At 44.8% G+C, this 13,230-nt stretch overlaps 2 protein-coding genes across 4 annotated transcripts in view; one reads left to right on the top strand and one right to left on the bottom strand.

Annotated features, from left to right (window-relative positions):
- LOC135906350 (protein shisa-4-like) overlaps nt 1–13,230 on the bottom strand; it is a 184,461-nt gene that overhangs the window by 150,346 nt on the left and 20,885 nt on the right. The gene's annotated exons all lie outside the window — the stretch shown is intronic.
- Nucleotides 1–13,230, top strand: part of LOC135906347 (uncharacterized) — a 55,871-nt gene that overhangs the window by 34,722 nt on the left and 7,919 nt on the right. For all 3 annotated transcript variants that reach the window (XM_065437688.1, XM_065437689.1, XM_065437687.1), the window contains 12 exons: nt 1,959–2,103; nt 2,722–2,798; nt 3,388–3,460; nt 5,215–5,343; nt 6,188–6,220; nt 7,248–7,325; nt 8,785–8,853; nt 8,941–9,027; nt 11,226–11,356; nt 12,536–12,553; nt 12,650–12,682; nt 12,775–12,789. In XM_065437688.1, coding sequence (XP_065293760.1) covers nt 1,959–2,103; nt 2,722–2,798; nt 3,388–3,460; nt 5,215–5,343; nt 6,188–6,220; nt 7,248–7,325; nt 8,785–8,853; nt 8,941–9,027; nt 11,226–11,356; nt 12,536–12,553; nt 12,650–12,682; nt 12,775–12,789 — 888 coding nt within the window. The remainder of the gene's footprint in view (nt 1–1,958; nt 2,104–2,721; nt 2,799–3,387; nt 3,461–5,214; nt 5,344–6,187; nt 6,221–7,247; nt 7,326–8,784; nt 8,854–8,940; nt 9,028–11,225; nt 11,357–12,535; nt 12,554–12,649; nt 12,683–12,774; nt 12,790–13,230) is intronic.

Raw genomic sequence — 13,230 nt, 5'->3', positions numbered from 1 at the left:
GTCCTTAGCTCATATCTGTGTTGCTCGAAATTCTGTAATAGTACCGCAAGAACAATACTGTAAACGTATGCTCTTATCGGAGATTGCACTACATGTCTCAGTGCAATAATTATGATTAATAATAATAATAATAATAATAATAATAATAATAATAATAATAATAATTTTCACTGCTATTCAAATGCAATTTTCATTTGCTGTTAGACCTAAGTACGCAGTGCCTGTGGATGGGCAAGCAGACCTTCGAAGCAGGCCGAGCAACGCTACAAACGTATATTTACAACCTAAACTTACCCGCCGTGGTTGCTCAGTGGCCATGGTGTTGGGCTGCTGAGCACGAGGTCGCGGGATCGAATCCTGGCCACGGCGGCCGTATTTCGATGGGGGCGAGAACACCCGTGTACTTATATTTAGGTGCACGTTAAAGAACCCCAGGCGGTCGAAATTTCCGGAGTCCCCCACTACTGCGTGCCTCATAATCAGGAAGTGGTTTTGCACATAAAACCCCATGATTTTTTTTACAACTTAAACTAAATACAATATCACTAAAACGACAAGAAAGAAAAAACAAATGAGCCAACCGTATTTGAAACAATAAATATTATTCTGTCTGTGAGTCAGCACATAATACATTAATTACGTATTGTCACGTTGTCGTGACGGTGAAGCACCAGACGGTAACAAGAGTACGAGTAACAAAAACTAACCCTTCGGTGAGCTAACTGGTGCTTGGGAAAAACAAGCATCAATCAAGTACAACGACTGCGGCGAGCACGGTCGTCGACCGCCGAAATCCGATCTGCGGGTCAAGCGCATCGACTATTTATGCACGACTCGTCAAAAATTCCAGCGCAATCGCTGGTGCTCACGCGCCTTTATTTATTTATTTACAGATGCTGCTGTCTCGATACATGAGACTTAGCAGGAGCGGATACGCCAGACGCTAGATCAAAAGAACATACAATGAATTTGAAACGTAATCACAAAATGTGGTTTCAAAAACTCATCAGGTTTTTCCCGCAAGAAGCTATAGGTTGTTCCAAACTTCAACAATGCTTGGAAAAAAGGAATACTTAAAACCATTCGCAAAAGACTGGAAAGGAACAATGTTAAGTGGTTGGGAACGAATGTACGACGCTATTCGCGTCGCGCATGGAATCTGATTGCACCACGTTCGGTGACGACACAGGCAACAGATCTAATCGGCGACAGCAATGTTCTGTTACGTGCAGGTGAGCCTTGCGCTGAGCGATAACGTTAACCGTTGTTATTAGGTCGAATAGCGGTCACAAGAAAAAGGACAGAAAATGTAGGCGTGTCCATATCGCACGCGCGTGCATATTCAAAGAAAACAATCAGTAAATGTTCTACTGCAACGGGGTTAGTTTCACATTAGGACACGTCTGGTCGAAAAGCAAACGGCGAATGAGGCAATGGTGAAACTAAACTAACAGTGGTGCACTTGAACCTACCGCAACAATTATCATCTCTTTTAATAACAATCGTTACCTTCATCGGCTTTCTGCAAATAAAAAAAAGCAGAAAAAAAGAGAAAACGAATCTTTAACGCTTCTTTAGCATTCGTAATGCTTCCTATATCGGTAAGTTCCTCTGAAATGAAATTACATATGCGTGCTTACATAATGATGATTCGCCCTGTTATCATAGTTCTGCCTAAATTCCCGCTATAACATACCATTCTGTCTGTCTGAGTGTTTTAGCTTTCATAGGTGTTACTTTTTCCATAACACGTCATCACAGTACCTGAATCAAAGCGCATCCTGATAGTATAATTGACGCACATTGGACGTCTGAAGTTCATTGGCCACGATTTGTGGCGGTGTATAAGCCGACAGATCAATCGCGCAGGAGTGGGCCGAAGTGTGTATGGTCGCGCGCATTTTGAGACCGTATTGTAGCATTTTACCGAGAACAAAAGAATGTCACGTGATACGCAGCACGAGCTACTGCATGATGCTTGGCGTCACGGGCATGCTGTTCTTCTCGGGCATGTTCATGCTCCTGGGCAGCATCGGAGACCTGTACCTGTGCCGGGCCACACGCGGGTACGCTCGCTCCAGCGAGGGCCAGCTCAAGGACCTGGTGCGTCACGATCACGCGCAAGGACAACCCGCGCGTGGTTTCGTGCCACACGGCACTTATTTCGCGAAGTCAACGCAGACTTGAAAAAAAAAAGAACAAAACGATACAGGTAGATCCAACGCGATGCTGGAATCTAAAAGTGAAGCGAAGCTTGTTTAAAAGTTAGCGAGGTAGCAGCAGAGGCGGATGACATTTTTTTTTTACTGGTTCATTTATTAGAAATACTTTACAGGCCCGTTGAAGAGCATTGCATCTTTTTTCTGAGTTACTTGTGTGCGCTGGGCGCTATATATTGTGCATAGTTAACGGATTGTTTTATCTAACCGGTCATCTTGCTTGCTTGCTTTTTTCTTTGCAGTGTGTTTTGGAGAGCTACCACTTGTGTTTCCATTCTTTTTTCAACTCGAGAAAAAAAAAGACTGGTCGTGATCTAATGAAATTACCATGCTTGTCCTCGCGAGTCCAACCGTCAGATAAAAGACACAGAGAGAAAAAAAACTACCTGTCCTTTTGTTGTTGACAGGCTCAGGAACGCGCGCCGTATTTCCAATGTTTGCTATTCAGCGAAATGTAGTCTTAAATATCGTGACGTATTCTTTCTTTTTTTTTTGCTTTCAGGCTGTCTCCCTTGTGATGAACGCCACCGTCAACCGCTACCACGTCCTCAAGCTGCTAAGATACAGCACAATAGAGAAGTGGGTTCCTTTATTTCCCATATCTATGCGCCCGCTTTCTGCGGTTTCAACTGTAGCAGTCTGACAGAATATTATTGTCTAAATTTGGGCCTTCCACGTCACGTTTCTACAAGCATCGCAATAACTTTGTTTCATAAACAATTTACGGCAGAAACCACAATAGTTCTAGACTAACTTTGCGTCATTTCCGTGAGAATAATGACTGAAAGATATGTAGAAACATTAGACTGCATATGGAACACCTCATAAATGCGCTTCGGCTTCTCTCGGTTTCACATACCGCGGTGTATGCATGCGAAATATGCGTGTTCATTGGCCAAGGCAGCGGAAGTTGATATGACGAAAATAATGGCACACGTGTGGTCATCTTTATTTTCGCGTAACTGACTCAACACCTATCGCTTCACGCATACATCACTGACACTTTCGTGACACGATTTCCTTTTCTTTCTTTCTTTCTTTCTTTCTTTCTTTCTTTCTTTCTTTCTTTCTTTCTTTCTTTCTTTCTTTCTTTCTTTCTTTCTTTCTTTCTTTCTTTCTTTCTTTTCTTTGTCCTCCTAGCTAAAGTACATATTAATCTCTCTCGCAGGCACTGTGTGGAGCACCAGGGCATAGCCGGTCTGGCTGGCATTCACCCATCGGCTCTCCAGACTGCCTTCGACGTAGGTTGAAGCCTTTCTTTGTGTCTGGTGCTCAGAACTTGAGTTTACACGAAATTCCACTGTTAGCTTTTATCTTGTAGCGATCGCTAAGCTTGAACGAATCGCGGGACAAGTCCAACTAGTTCGTAAGAACCGTTCTGACTGGCTAGACGCTCTCGCCAGTGTTTGAAACTCTCTCGATCGACCGGTGACTTTCGGTGACCGCTCTCTATTGCAAAACGCATTATGCATATATGGACCCGTTTTCAGAGCGTGACGTCTCGGACATGTGGCAGCGTCGCCGTCGCATTCCGTGCGGCCAAAAATAGTCTTACAAGTCCTGAGAATTTTCTCAGAAGGAAAGGAATTTTCTCAGAAGTTAGATGTGGCCAAGGACTCGAGAAGTTTTCTTCTTCGTTATCATCATCATCATCATGATCATTTTGCTTAGCCCTTGAGTGCCCGTGTCGGAGTATTACAATGGGCGGGAGGATGGAGAATATACAGTAACAACGAAGAGAGCAAAGTCGATTTAGAGCTATGTCACAATAACTCAGGTGCGGATATCTCTGAAAACGTAATGGACACACTAAGCACAACTCAAAAGCAAATGAGTTGAAATTAAAGTTACAATAGGAAGCACGAACCACAAAAACGCACAGTGTCAGGTAACGTTTCAGGTCAGCCATGTTCTCAGATGAACGGCAGCCAGTTTCGTAAGCTTACAGTTTTCCGCTTTCTGACAACCGTGTCTAGTTATTTGTCCCACTCTGCGATGGCGCCATGTAAAAAAAAGATAGATTAAAAGAAGACATTAAACGATGCAAGCACTGTATGCTGCAACTTCAACACGGGAAGATAGAAATTCAACCCGTTAACGTTCGCCGAACAAAAGAAGCCTCAGCCGGAACGTAAGGTTTCAGCAAGTGTACTTATCAAAACGTCCTACTTCCATGCCCAAGAAGTTTGTTCCAAGCTTGAAGTTTCCGCTGTTTGGCCATTGTTCATCACTTTGGCAAGGAGAGTCGTTTCAAGCAGACAAGCAGTGAAGAAAAGTCAACTTAGTCACGTGGGCAGTTTTACTTGCAGTATGCCCCTTTGTTCACAGACGTGCAGGTTTTCTGTGCGTGTCTTAATCTTTTCTTAGAGAAATTTGAGATAACGCTTGTCACAGAAATAGACTCCCGTCCGCCGCAAAGACCTGCCCGAGAAACTTTCTAGCTGGTACTTCGGAACTTACGAAGCGTCGCGGCGTGTGAGTGACGGAGGGCCAACCACCTTGACGTCAACAACGGGGATCCGTAGTTGCGCACGTGGTGCAGTTAAAACAATACCGCATCCTATAAAAGCCTTAGTTTTTTGAGCAATAGCGTTTTTGTTGGTGGTGGTGGTGGCATCTACGCCAGTTGACTATACCTACGGTTCACGAGAAGGCATCGCTATGAGTCCGCATTAGTATACGCGCAGTTCCGGCTTATGCTTCCGTTAGCATCGAGTGGGTGCTCTTTTGTGAGGAGGGATTAATGCAACCTGCTAGAGCGTGCTTGTGACTACGGCAGTAGCAGACGACGGCTATTCCGACCATGCGCCGGCGCTTAGGCTTTCTACGGTGCTGACGGCTGGTAACGCGTACACAACGCCTACATCGACTGAAGGGCGGCTGTAGTTCTAAAATTTGACCATATTGTTCGCTTGCTATACCACGCTGTTCGAATCTGCGCGTTATGCGTGCCTGGAAAGCTTTCTGGCGGTGCGTTCTGCTCGTCTTCTTTCAGAACATTGTTCTCACCCAGTACGACCTGGCGAACCACTTCTCGATCAACATAGATAAGCTGATGGACGGAATGACGGTTCGGGTGAAAGAGCTCAAGGATTTTGACTACGACACTACTACCTTGAAGTTGGTAAGCTTTTGGCCGGAGTAAATTATTTGAATTTCGTGGCTTTGCGTGCCAAACCATGAAAGGATTAGCAAATAGACAAAAGAAAAGAGCCAGCGGTAAACACAAAACCAAGACGAAGAAGACAGCGGGACAGGCTATAACTGTCAACTATTTGCTAACACGTAGCAACTGGCCAGCCTCGCCACTTTGTTCCGTGAAACAATCATTAGGCACGCCGCTGTGGAATAATTTGGAACATCTGGCATTCTTTGACGTCAGCCTAAATCTGCGCACATGAGCATTCTTTTCGCATTTCGATGCCTTCGAAATGTGGCCGTCGCGGCCGAGACCGAACCCGCAACCTCCCTCCCAGCAGTTCAACTCCGTAGCTGCTAAACTATCGCGGCGGGCATGGGCAGGGTCTCCCCGGCTTGTAATGCTGCTGTCTGGTGCACTGTGTCAAGATCGAGCTACGCAAACGGCAGAGCAGTTGTGCCGAGGCAGCTCGTTATCTACACAGCTCGAGAACTTGACGAAACAATCGTTACAACTCTTTAACGCGATCATAGATATTACCTAAATTGTTGCTTTGACGTGTGTCGCGTTTTCTTTCATATTTATTGTTAAAGGGCAATAAAGATAAAAAAGAAATCACTCTAAACTAATAAAGCATTGTTTCACATCTACATTAACCCATTAGGCAGAAAAAGGTCCATCAACAGGGTAGTAAACAATATTCTCATTGCTAATTGTGCTTATGAAATATTTGTTGGTGTGGAATACGTTGTGAATGCTGGTCCTTTTTTTTTTGCTCACGAAGGCCAGTAAAGTAATGCATGATTCAATTTTCTCTTTGAAATTTCAGATAGACAACGGGGCCCAGTATGATAGTTTGAAGGTTTGTTTTTTTATCTTGCTGCTCGTCTGGTCAGCTTCTATCAACGTTCACGCGATATTTGAACTTTATTAAATAGCGATGAGCTGTCACACACATCGATTTCCTCATGAAGCAAGCAAAAATCGCACATCATTTACCACCGCAAAGGCACTTCACACAAATCTTTCATTGTCCATCGTCCTAAAAGTTGGCAGTTGTACAGACCACTGTCGGCAAAGACGGCCTAGACTACTGTACTGGATGGTCAATAATTTTTTTTTTCGCTGGACGGAAACTCAATGATGTTGTCTGCGCCTGAGTACATATTAATTGGGGGTTGTCAAATTAGTGATTAGTTGTGTGCCAGACCCTAACAAAATGAACGTTTAAAACAGCGAATATAGAAGCAGCCATTACATGATAATCAGTGTTACATGTCCTTAAACCTCCATATATTACCAGTCACTTTTCACATCACACGCCGACAAGAGACTTATACGGCCACTGTAACAGCGTTTGCAAATCTAGGTGAGCGAAGAAACCAAAAGGCGCACGGACTTGTGCTTAATGAACTTTTTCTCGGCTTTCTACAGCTGAGAACAGAAAAACAAAACGGCGCTTCAATTTCACACACCTGTATTCGAAATGTTAAATACACAAGAAACGTTTTTGTGTGCCCTTAAAATCAGTGCAACGTGGTAAGAAGCCGTCGAATCTTGAAGTGTCTTACATAACGGAATAAGTTAAAATAAAATTTAACGTTTGCTTCCTCGGAGTTTTCCCATGTCTTCGTTGCTTTTCCTGCCACTTCCACGATAATCTCTGGCATATTCGTTCACATGTTCCTAAAACCCAAGATGGCAAAAATCTGAGAAAAAGATATCCATACTCTGGTACCGGAAGAGCGTTTTCCGGTGGTCTACTTTATTGGAAGGAATAAGTGCTTAAATCCATAAGTTTATATCGCGGAATCAATATTGTCATTTTTTGTTAACTGCTGTCTGTGTACTTTTAATAATGACGCTTGTCCTTCATTATCACGTTTCAGAAAGAAATCAAACAGGAAATTGACTTTGCAAGCAAGGTTGCGAGCGATACAGTAGGTTTCAAGAAAATGGTTGAAAAGGTAAGTTTTACGACTGACTGTCGCACTGAACATTATGGATAAACGCATTATAACGTTTCCCATAAGTGTCGCGATATTTCTCTCGTAAAATTTCCACTAAAAGGCAAGTCAAAACGCGCTGGTGTCTCGTAAATATACCTTTGAATCCGCAAAAAAAAACAGCATGAAGGCTTTTTACGAGGAAGATGGACAATGGTAGTATAAAGAGGCAATCTGTAAAGAGCTTGCAAACATCAATTTATGCGGTAATTGCACTGAAGATACAGGAAAAACAGATTTAATTAGTGTGCTAGTTTCCGTTCATGGCAAAGCACTCATTGACTACATTTCAAATACACAGATATTTCTTTTTCTTTTAGGAATACAAATTGGGTCGTAATAGTTAGAGTAATAATAATTTCATCGCAACGTGTACACTAACAAAAATCGCAGCTGGGAATCACTGTTGCCAGCCCGCTTAAGCCAGCCCACTTAAGCCAGCCCGCTTACTACGGAAAACAGAAACCAGAAAACAAAAGAAATTGAGTTGCACGCTACACATCTACAAACGGTTCAGAGGACACTAGCATCGTCGGCAACGTTGCAGGTTGCCAACCTCGAACTGCTCACCGAACAGAAAAGAAACAGCATGTCTGATTTTTTTTTTTCTGGTTAGTAATTTTGGGGGGACGACGAAGAAACCGAAGCCGGTACAACGTTCGTGAATTCCTTATTTTCGTTGTAGCAAAGAGGTACTCGTGAATGTCACTCAAAGGGCCCGCTTAGCCAGCTTGCTGCATTTCATAGCCGCACTGTGTTTTGACAAACTTGTGCTACAAAGCCACTGGATTTAGCGCTCAAATAATGCCAGGTCGAGCATAACGCCGCAAACATGGTCATCACATGAAACCTGTAATTGTCAGAACAAACATTGAACTATTCGTACTTGGTGGGAACAGTTAATGAGGGGAATTCATTACCGAGAACGTCACCTCTTTTTATTTACCGCTGTATGATTCGCCATTTTCGGTTCCCGTAATTTTTTGCGCTCTCTCCTGCTTGGACCTACTGTCCGCAGTATTGTAAGCAAAGTTCGAACTCCGATGCAATCCGCAAAATGTTCTCTCGAATCCGCTAAAATTGAGCTAGTTGTAATTTACTTTATTTATCAAAAGAGCAGGCGACGTCGTCGCCCTAGGCTAAGGAATATTTCATGCTATATGCGCTTAAACTATTATCGCTAAAACTGTTATTTTCTCAATGCGTAGTGCTGCCGCTAACCCCCTGCCCTCTTTCAAAAAAGAAGGAAAGAAGAAAAAGAAAGAAAAAGAACCGTTACATCCATCAAAAAGCCCGCTTCAAACTCGACTTCAGACTGTATAGGGAAGAGCTTTGCATGCAGGCAGACCCAGCCTGCAAACCGAATTAGATTTGTGTCTAAATCAGTGTTGGCCATTCTCTTTTATTTTTCTTGTTTCAGGCCTTTCAGGACTACTCTTTGGTAAAATGCGACGATATCAAGAACGACTTACTCAGTTACATAGACATGGTGAGCACAGTACATTCGCTTTTTCTATTCGCTCCAGATACCTTGAACACCTTGTCGTTTTGTTGTTGTTTTCTTGCTTTTTTTCAGTTTGACAACATAGGAAATTGCCGAAAGATATTGGGCGTATTCGAAGAATCGTTTCGGATCCTTTGCAACGGAATGTTGGACTATGTCGTAAGTAATTAGCATGCCAATTTTTGTATTGTGTTCGATTGCGGTGGGAAAGGGTTGGCGGAAGGCACTCAAAAATCATTCGGAAAAGGGAACAAAAATAGGAGCCAACGTCACGCGGCAATTTCGAAGCCTAGTCGTAAAAGGAATAAAGGAAAGGCTCACGAGACACACCCCCCACCACGTGACAGGCAAGCGGTAATTTCCAGCCGTCGAGCGCACGGAGATTATGGGGGAAGGCAGAGCGGAGAGTAACGTGGCGAGGGCCCACCGTGACGAGGGCGTCACTAAAAGCTACCACAAAGCAAACCTTGAAATCTACGGCAACCTTGGAAGGCCTGTGTTTCCCAAGAGCCAATGCGCAGGTAGGCTCCTTGCCAAGGCTACACTGTAAAACAAGTAATAAAGGTAAAATCAGACACTTACCCGTTAATTATGTGACATCAGGCATCTTTCCTTTATTAATTATCTCCACCTTGCGGGTTTCCGCAGAACTATTACGTCAAACTGTAAAACAACTTAACCGTAAACCGTAACTGTAACCGTAAACTGAATGAAGGTGTAAATAAGAGTGGCTACGACCGCGCCGCTTGGGCAGTGTCCTCCAAGTCTTGCCCCCCCCTTCGCTGTGGGGTTTGCGAAATAAAAAGAAGCAACGAATCCAAGCGAACCCAAATGGCGGCGGACCAGATGAATGTGTTATAGTTGTGCGGCCGACCTGTCATACTGCAACGCAACGCGAAGCAAAAAAACAAAAAAAGATAAAAGAAGCCTCTTGATTTAAAATATATAAACAAATCTTTAAAATATTGACAAGAACTTCTGTCAGAAGTGACATTCGAACCCACGCCCGGAATACCGGACTGAACGCAGCGCCTTGGACCGCTCGGCCATCCTGACAGCAAGAAGCCTGCCTCATGTTGTGGGTGCAAGGGTGGGAGCTCTATGCCAGAAACTTATACACTGTCAGACAGACCCTCACGCCACACTCTCCCACATCCTTTTTGGCTGCCCTGCCGATCCTCCCCCGCAGGGACAGCCCGCCATCTCAAGCTGGGAGGACTGGGAGGTCCTGCTCTCGTCTACGGACCCGACATCGCAGGTTACTGCGGTGGCTCGGGCTGCCGACGTCATGAGCAAAAGGAGCATGAACGTTTCGACGTAGTGCGGGACCGTGCGGTGGTCCAGGGACCCAGAAGAGTCCAAACTCACATGCTATGAATAAAGTTTTTCTGTCTGTCTGTCTGTCAGACAGCTTTCTGCGAGAATGAAGGGATAGCCACAGGGGGCGCAGCTTCTGCACGAGTCTTACTGCGCCAAATAGTCCGGCACAGTCCGTCAGCGCTTACTCTTTTGGTTCGTTGGGGTTAGATACTGAATCGCCAAAGCGGTGTTGAACTGAGCTAGTTGGACTGTAGCAGCAGAAAATTGTACAACAAACGTCGAACTGTAGTCGGACAATCGTCGAACTGTAGTCGGACAATCGTCGAACAATCGTCCAACAATCGTCGGATTGTAGAACTGCATCGTCGCAGCAATTGCTACTTGCAACGGCTTTGCATTTGCCAAAACGCGGAAGAGCAAAGCGAAAAAAAAAAGAACTCACGTTCAAATTTAACACGGAGCTGTGTATCTTGTGTAGTTTTTCTTGTTTAAGTGCCGTAGTAAACACGACGCTCATGTTTTCTGTTTCTGTACTTAAACGAACTCAAATGAGACTTTGGGGCTACGTTCAGGAGCGTGGTCACGTGTGCACGAGTACACACGCTCACTCCGCAACTTTCCCTTCGTATCCACAGACAGTTGTTGGGGAGTATAAGGACTTTAGATGATCACCGCTGGAATAACACTCACCAGTTATAAAACAGCACATCCAGACCTACGTTGCGCGAGACACGCCATGGCGTAGGGTGCTTTATAGTAGCTTTCATCGCGCACCTAAAAATAATTTCTGGCCTGCACCGAATTATGACCTCGCCCGCGCGTCTCTATATACACTGTGTGTCCGTTATGTGAACGCCCTCGCAAATCGAACCCGCTACCTCGTTCTGCGCTGCGGAACACCACACACATTGAGCCTGGAAGAACAGGGACACCAGTTCGAACTTTTGAACAAACTACACACACGTTTACAACAACAACGCGCTCTCCGCGCACGGATGATTTTCGAGTGTTGGGTTGTGTGGTCTCTGGTTTTGCAGAACGGTTTCTGGCTGGCGATGCTGATTCTGGTGGGCGTGTTCGACTACGCCATCTACATCTCCCTGGTGGCCTCCAAGTACCTGTTCACCATGACCACCTACACTTACGAAGGCGAGGCCGTGCCTCCAGGGTGCGTGAACGATATGTAGCATTGACTCAGCTGGGCCCGGGTCAACATAACCATCCTATTCCAATGCCATCTCTCTCAACGCTTCTTCAATGGTCCGAATGGCGTTCCTCCTACCCTACTAGATAAGCTGAATTGAATTTTGTGTTTTTTGTTCCAAAACCACGATATGATCACGAGGCACGCGGTCGTGGGGGACTCCGAAATAATTGTGGACCACATGGGGTTCTTTAACAGGCGCCTTAATTTAAGGGTGCGAGGGGGTTTTCGAATTTTGGCTCCATTGAAATGCGGCCGCCGCCGCGGCCGGGTTTCAACCCGCGAACTCTAGCTGCCGCCTACGCTATCGATTCACCAGGATCCGCTGGTCGCGTGCGAAAAACAAGAGAGGAGTATAGGGCCGAGTGAAGTGATTCCTTACGTTAACACCGTAGGCCCGTGTTCATAAAACATTTCGCGCAGAAGGGCGCTCAGTTCCTAAGACACCGCTAAGTCGTGGCTGAAAATATGTCATTAGTGAAGGCTAATACGTGTTAGGTTTCCAGTAACATGATGCCCGAAGCCCTCCTCCAGTCCCACCAACTCTCTCTTCCTTGTCGTTAGCTTCTAAACTACTTGTTAAGTTTTACTTCTATTGATGTTACCTTCAGATCTGTATAGATGTAACGTAACTGGGGAAAGCAGGGCCGCATTAACATAAAATATTCATTGTGCTTTATCCTATTTCTTTCGTGTCACCTGCCACCCACGGCCGGCCGATCATGCAGACGTCATTACGCGGAGTGCCGTCGGGAGCAGTAACGAAGCTCGAGGAGGAAAAGAGATAAAATAGAATCGCCACATTAACCTGGCCAAACGTGGCTGTAACCATTGTTTAAGGTAGCAGTAAGGTAAAGTTGAAGTAAAATTGAAGACGCTTCACGACCCATGAATGCTACTTTAGCTCTGATGCAGAGATCACTTTCTGTGTAACCTGTTAACTTCGCTCTAATTTCACTTGAGATTCCTTGGCTTCTCTTACATCTGTAGTTTAGAAGAACTTGTTGTTGGGCGAGTTGGTAGATATGGTAGTTGGTAGAGTTGGTTGGTAGAGTTGGTAGATGCGCCCGTCCATGTCCCATACTGTCTTTGTGGTCCGTTTGTTCGCGCAGTTAAACAATGTTCACTTCTCTTACATCGCAGGACGAATTTTGAGGATCTGTAAGTATAGCATACTGAGTGTGCGCGCGCAAATCGTGTATGACACACAGCTCAAACTAAAGCACTCCTGTTTTCGTTTTGTGTCTTATTTTTCAGCCAAACACATCGTAGGCAGAAGCCAAGGAGAAGGTAAAGCGAATTTCTGCGTAAACAATAATTTAAGAAAGAAAACAGTGACCGTTTTCTAAAAATAATGTGCATTACTTAACGAACGTTTTCAGGAGACAAGCTGAGCAGTAAGTAATAGCGTTTCTCTCTCTCTCTCTTTGTAACACACACGCGCTTGAAGACAGCGTTTGAAGACAGGTGGGTCGTAGACGGCTATAGCAGTTTTAGCCCTTCAGGAAGGTCGCATTGGCGGACGCAGGGGGTGCGAGCAGCCCAGACGAGTTTTCTTAAGCGTTTGTCATATTTGTTTTTTTTTTATTTCTATGGAAAGCAACGACATTCTGCATTGCTTAATACATATTCATTTCGGCAATTGCTTTTGTTTTTGTGCAATACGTAATCGATGGCTTTCACTTACCAAAACAACACCACGCGGAACGCGGTGCGAACATTTACTACCCAGTGTTCGTTAACCAATAGCCGCACCCATGGATACCAGCGTTCATGCGTTCTTTCGACCTTGTCTGTGCGCAGAGGCCGCGGCCAGTCATCAAGCCCACTATTTTCGT

This window comes from Dermacentor albipictus, chromosome 5 (genome assembly GCF_038994185.2).
Source record: "Dermacentor albipictus isolate Rhodes 1998 colony chromosome 5, USDA_Dalb.pri_finalv2, whole genome shotgun sequence".
In the NCBI taxonomy this organism is placed as follows: Eukaryota; Metazoa; Arthropoda; class Arachnida; order Ixodida; family Ixodidae; genus Dermacentor; species Dermacentor albipictus.
Note: the sequence above shows the minus strand (reverse complement) of the source record. Positions and strands in the feature narration are given on the sequence as shown.